Here is a 6,518-nt window from a genome sequence, read left to right as displayed (position 1 = left end):
CCCATCTGCACATTGGCCTCTCCCTGAAGAACATTAACCGCCTTTGCAAATGGGCTCATTGTCTTCACATATTCTGCGAGAAAAGCAATCTCAGCAGGAGTGAACCTATCAGGAAACAATGTTTAAAACACAACATAATGGTGGTTATAAAAAGTCAAAAATATAACATGTGACTTTTGTATATTGTGCACATGCAGACGTGTAAAGGAATCAATATTAACTAATTAATAGCAGTCGCTAAGGTGTGAAAATGTAAGCTACTAACACTGGAATTTTTAGCACACCGCACACAGCTGTAACGGCTCCTTCTCCTTGTTCTCTCATGATCCTCACAATCCTTTCCACGGCCAGGAAAAGAGAATTCCACCTCGTCTCATTCGGCCTCAAGAGTTGGAGTTTGCATTTTTCTTCAATTATCACAGCAGTTGTAGTGGATCTTCCACTTTTGTTCCATAGACTCCAGCACTTTGAAAATGTTGAACGAGAGATTTGCTTGTAGATGGCATTGGAATTTGCCTCTGAAACATCAACTGTTGACACCAGGTTCAGAAGGTGACAGGCACAGCGATGATGCCTTGGCAGTTGGTATTCCAGGCCATCATCTTCTTCCAACAAGGTTCCTGCTTCAACAAACTCAAGATGGTCAGTGTTTTCCTCCTCTTCCTCTCCTTCACTGTTCTCTCTTTCTGCTGATTCACTTGGCCTTGCCTCTTCTGCTGGAATCTGGTTATTATTTTCATCCAGCTCTCCATAGACTCGAAAAGCTTTGATAAAATTGAAACCATTATCAGTGGTTGTACGCACAATCTTGTCACCGATGTTGTACTCGGAATGTTATTTAGGGCACCAGCAAGTGCAGAAAATGTGTGTGACCCTTTGAGCTGTTTACATGCTAATGCAGCAGAGCATCTCCCCATTGTTTCAGGTTCTATCCAGTGTGCTGTGACTCCGAGGAAACTCCGTCTGTGTGCTGTCCAGCAATCAGTAGTGGTAGCAATGAATTCGACCTCACTCATAGCAGCCTTGAGATTCTTCTTCATTTCCAGTGTTACTGTCTCAATTTTGTTTTTCATGGTGCCTCGGGACATTACAACCACATCCGGTTGCAGGTGGTGGACTAGAGTTTTAAAACCCTGCTGTTGGACAATACTGAGAGGGTGCAGACCTTGAATGACAAAGTTCAGTATGGCTTCATCCACACTTCTCTGTGACACTCTTTTGGTTTCCCACAGTTTAAGCTGCTTGGATGGGCCTTCATCTGAGGTGGACTTCCTCTTCAAAGTAGGTGCAGTGAGGTTTTTGTATCTCTCCAGGGGATTTACGTGCTTTTTCTGGGATTGACAATACACACATATGAGACACAGACACACACACAAGACATTTGGTCACGTGGTTAACCTGACAGAATTACGGTTGTTATATAAATGTTTAACAGGTTTAATGGGGAGTCCACAAATAGTGGCACACAAGCCTTCAGGGCTCTCAGCATAGATGCCCTTTTCTAGCAGAAAATGTATTTATTTTAACCCAAACTACCATTCAACGCCTAAACCTTTCTGGTAGATGGCCCTGAAAAGTAATGTCTCACATCAATGGCACAGCCACAGTAGTAATAAACTGGGGGTTATTGGGTTGTTGTTGTTTTTTTAACCGAGAACTAGCTAGTGTTAAAACATGTGTACCCCAACAGCGTTGCTAATGTAGAAAACGGACTCAAAAAATCCTCAAATAGATGAGGATAACAACAGAAATTCATCCTTACCTGTATGTGTTTTTTCAGATTTGACGGAGAATTCTTGAGCGCACGGAGCTTGTGGTTTTTAGGTTGACACAAGACACATTTGCATTCGCCATGAGTCCTTTTTGGAGCCGACAACATAGAATAATTCTCTTAAGTAAGGCCATGGATGGGAAATGTCTTGCTTCTCTGAATCTTCTGAAGCGTCGCCATTGGCTATACTGCCTGATTCACTTCCTTCTTCCATGCAAGAAATATTTCTTGCCTCCATGCGCTGCTGTTCTGGGTTCTCTCCCTAACTGTCCACTCACTGACTCGACTCCTTCCCACGGTTACCTGTCCCTCCGTCTTCTTCATTAGTTGACTTTCCCTCTCTCGTTAGTCACGTCTTTTACGCTGTGTCATCATCTATGGAGGTTAAAAAAGTAACGAGCCTGTTTTTAAAATGTAAGGAGTAGAAAGTACATATTGTTATGTATCAATGTCGGGAGTAAAAGTAAAAAGTCGTCAGAAAAATAAATACTCAAGTAAAGTCGGATACCTGAAAAATCTGCCTAAGTACAGTAACGAAGTATTTCTACTTCGTTACTTGTCACCTCTGCTGATTACACTTATCTTGGACCTTGGCTGTCTGTGTGTGGCGTCTCTGTACCATGTGTATGTGTGGTGTACTTGCTTTCCCAGATGACTGCCATCTTTGTTATGTGGGCTGACATGTTTTACTGTCAGCACAGGTCATAGTGCTGAGACTTACCTCTCATTCTCCTACAAGTGTTATTTCCACCTCATACTCCTGCATATATTCAAATGGACAGGGAACACAAATTTATGCACAACTTCTCCTGTGTATCCATCCACAGTCACTAAACAACAACCAAACCAAACAAAAGGGGGTTTGCTAGTATGGTGATCAGCTGTAGTTCACCATCTTATCCAGGTCACATGACTCAGGAGTAGCATGGCCATCTGTCAACCAAAGGGTGGCTGGTTTGATCCTCATTTCCCCCGGTGACCATGTCAAAGTGTCCTTGAGTAAGATACTGAACCCCGAATTGCTCCCGATGAGTAGATTGGCTCCTTGCATGGCAGCCTTCAGCATCAGTGTGTGAGTGTGTGTGAATGAGAGGACATTGTTCAGCTCCTTGAGTGCTGCTGAGGGTGAAAGGCGCTGTACAAATTGAGTCCTTTTACCATTTCTTTCCTGGCTGCTTCTAGCGGCGCTGTCATAACTTCCCATGACCGTGGAGGGAAGGAGTCCCCCTTCAGTATAAGTTTTATAGCATTATGTTACTTCCTCTTCAACATGCCTTTAGCAGACCAACTCGCTGAATTGCACAGTGAGGTAGTGTGGCTGAGCGGTCTAAGGCGCTGGATTTAGGCTCCAGTCTCTGAGGAGGCGTGGGTTCAAATCCCACCACTTCCATCATGTCCCAGGTCACTGGAGAGGTGTGGCAGGTCTCTAACTGCCTCTCCTCTCTCTTCCATTGGTATTTTCAAACCTGTGACCAAAAGAAGAATCCTCCTCTGAGTCCACAGACCTGAGCATCGCTGCTCTGACTACCACGTTACCTCCTGGTTATCAGTGTGAAGTCAATGGTGAGGTAGTCAGTTGTTCCTTGGGTTTAATTACAGAGGCCTCATTGTTAATTAAATAATTTTTGGCAAATGATTTCCAGAGGCCTGGTAGTTAAACACAGAATTAAATCGTTTTAATTTTTTAATTGAATTTTCACACTGTTTCACTCAAAATGTATGACAACTTCTTGCATGTTAGTGCCCCATCACACACAACAGGTGCACTTGTACTCTTTTCACCTCTGACCTACAAACATTCATAGTCTGCCAGTGAACGTCCAATTATCTTCTGAGATAAGTGATGAATCTTGACCTGCTGAGACTCATTATCTATGACTGTGACTAGCATGTGCTAGCAGAATACAGCACTCCTTCTTCATTATCTGTCTTTGTCTCTAACCAGCTCTCCTGCTCTCTTTCCTCCTACCAGTCAAAGCAGACATCTGCACCTACTGATCTTGGATCTGCTGCCCGTTCCTGCCTGGTAAAAGAAGGAACCAGCACCTGGTTCTACAGGCTGAATCAACTCCAGGACGTTGGCCAGCCGTGTCAGTTGAAACCTTATTTGTCCAAATAGAGAAAAAATAAGTCTGATTGTTAATGAAGGATGTCATCATGGCTTTGAAACTTTGGTTGAGGACAAGCCAACATGAGCACATTCATGGAAGAATAGCAATAAAAACAGGAAGTGTTAGTTAACAAGTACTCACCAGTCTTTCACTATCATACTTGATTCTAGTGGAACAAAATGGCTGCTGCTGACTGTGCTGCCTGGTTGTGGATCACTCTTCACCATCCTCACAGGCCTTGATGGAACCAAAAAGGCGAGTTCATGGAGAAGATCTTCCAGGGCGTCAAGGTTAAAGTGGTGCCCCAGCTGGCACCGGGATCTGACCCAGGTCCTGCATGGGAGATATTGTTAGTTCTGTTCTGCCCTGCTCACAACCACAGGCTGGTGTTGAGGCCTGCAGCAACCAGGGCCCCAGTCACCAAGTGTATAAAGGCTGGTCATTGTGGCAGTGGGAGGAGTCAAAATGAAGATCGACCAATGTGAGCAGGACGTTACTGGAAAAGTGAGAAGAACTTGACCATGTTTCCTACAGTACCTAGGAGGCTTGGTAGTTGCTGGGAAGGAAGCTCCAAAAGCAAAGAGCAGACAGCAGGATATAAAAAGAAAAGATCCAGACACTAAAACTACAAGTAGAAACAAGATGAAATACCAAAAGCTTTGGAAAGATACTGCAAGGTTGTATGTACATTATTATATACACTGCTATTCTCCATGAATCCTAAAGAGGGAAAGGAACAATTAGAATGTGGATCAGATCAGCTGATTTCAGAGTCTCCAGATCAAAGTCAGAATTCCTGATGATGTCATCAGGGCTTTGACAGTACCTAGAATTCTGTCTGTGATCTCAGGAGGACATGAAAGACACACAATTGAGGAAAGTATAAGAGAGCACATTCAGCTTCATTAGAAACACTTGAACTGTTGAACAGTAGAATTTGAAACAGTTAACAACACTTAGTGACAGGATTGAAGAGGGAAGAATTTTCTACTTTAAATTAAATTCTAACTTCCAAGTCAAGTCAAGTCAATTTTATTTATAAAGCGCCAAATCACAACAGAAGTTATCTCATGACATTTTACAAGTTTATCTAATGAGACAGTCAAGGCAAGGGCAAGGCAAGGCAATTTTATTTGAATAGCCCGTTTTCACGAACAGTTTGTCTCAAAGGGCTTCACATGGCATCATAACAACATGCTCTGCCCTTAGACCCTGGAAGGTCTTACCTTGGCCCCCAGCACAACCCTAAGGAACCTAGGAGTTCTCTTTGATCAGGATCTGTCCTTTATTGCCCACATTAAGCAAATTTCTAGGACTGCTTTCTTTCATTTGTGAAACATTGCTGAGATCAGACACATCCTGTCTCAAAAAGATGCAGAAAAACTAGTCCATGCCTTTGTCACTTCCAGGCTGGATTACTGCAATTCCCTCCTATCAGGCTGCACCAGTAGGTCCCTAAAGACTCTCCAGCTGGTTCAAAATGCTGCTGCCCGTGTATTGACGTGAACTAGTAGAAGAGACCATGTCTCTCCTGTACTGGCTTCTCTGCATTGGCTCCCTGTCAAATTCAGAATAGAATTCAAAATTCTCCTTCTAACATACAAAGTCCTCAACAGTCAGGCTCCTTCATACCTGACAGAGCTCATAGTCCCCTATTATCCAGCTAGAACCCTTCGCTCCCAGGATGCAGGGTTACTGGTGGTTCCCAGAGCTCTAAAAGTCGACTGGGAGCCAGAGACTTCAGCTCTCAGGCTCCCCTCCCGTGGAACCATCTCCCAGTTTCGGTCCAGGATGCAGACACCCTCTCGACCTATAAGAGCAGACTAAAGACCTTCCTTTTTGATCAGGCTTATAGTTAGGGCTGCTTAGGCTGGCCCTTAGATATGCTGCTATAGACTTAGGCTGCTGGGGGATCTCCTATGGTGCACTGGGCTTCTCTCTACTCCTCTCTGTCCTCCTATATGTGTCATACATAAATCATACTCATATGTATTACTAACTTGTCTTCTTCTGTGGAGCCTTCAGGCTCCCCTCATCCCAGATTGGGGTGCTGCTGGAGGAGGCTGCAGACCTGAAGAGGCTCAAGCTGCCACCCGTAGCTCCACCTGCTCACCGTCTGTCCATCAGTGTCTTCCTTTCTCTCTCTCTTTATCTCTGTCCCACTCTTTCCTTCTGCATAAATGTCTTCCTCCATTATCTGTCTTTGTCTCTGCCCCGCTCTCCTGCTCTCTTTCCCCCCAACCGGTCAAAGCAGAAGGCCGTCCCCATTGAGCCTGGATCTGCTCGATGTTCCTGCCTGTTAAAAGGACAACCCAGTCTCATGTCAAAATGTGAAAAGGCTACGTTTGTCCACAGTGCAAAACGTATCAGTTCTACGATAAAGGCCTAAAAATTGTGAAATGTGTACGTTTTTTTCCCTTATTCTTTTCTATTGGAGCGCTGGTAGGTCATGTGACTCTTTCATGCGGGCCTCTCAAAACAAAAAACATGGCGGCCACTCCTGTCATTTTTGGAGGAAAGTGCCTTATTCCAAGAGAGTTTTAATTTAATAAAGCATTCTAATGACATTTCTAGCGAGAAATGTACATTTTATTTTCATAATATTCGCTCGGTTCTCATGTATAATCTTTGGTTTG

At 43.9% G+C, this 6,518-nt stretch overlaps 1 protein-coding gene and 1 non-coding gene across 2 annotated transcripts; one reads left to right on the top strand and one right to left on the bottom strand.

The window, feature by feature from the left end:
- Positions 1-204: 204 nt before the first annotated feature.
- Positions 205-2,459, bottom strand: LOC147254502 (uncharacterized). The gene is made up of 3 exons (XM_086215154.1): positions 1,763-2,459; positions 890-1,331; positions 205-764 (listed from the first exon to the last, which is right to left on the bottom strand). Exons 1-3 carry the CDS (start codon positions 1,877-1,879, stop codon positions 238-240), a joined length of 1,086 nt encoding a protein of 361 aa, XP_086071280.1. The 5' UTR covers positions 1,880-2,459; the 3' UTR covers positions 205-237.
- Positions 2,460-3,079: 620 nt separating this feature from the next.
- On the top strand, positions 3,080-3,161 carry trnal-uag (transfer RNA leucine (anticodon UAG)). The gene has a single exon. It is a non-coding gene; the product is annotated as a tRNA-Leu (tRNA).
- The last annotated feature ends 3,357 nt before the right edge of the window (positions 3,162-6,518 follow it).

Source organism: Aulostomus chinensis, chromosome 10 (genome assembly GCF_037954235.1).
Source record: "Aulostomus chinensis isolate RoL2024-O1b breed Wild chromosome 10, RoL_Achi_v1.0, whole genome shotgun sequence".
In the NCBI taxonomy this organism is placed as follows: domain Eukaryota; kingdom Metazoa; phylum Chordata; class Actinopteri; order Syngnathiformes; family Aulostomidae; genus Aulostomus; species Aulostomus chinensis.
Note: the sequence above shows the minus strand (reverse complement) of the source record. Positions and strands in the feature narration are given on the sequence as shown.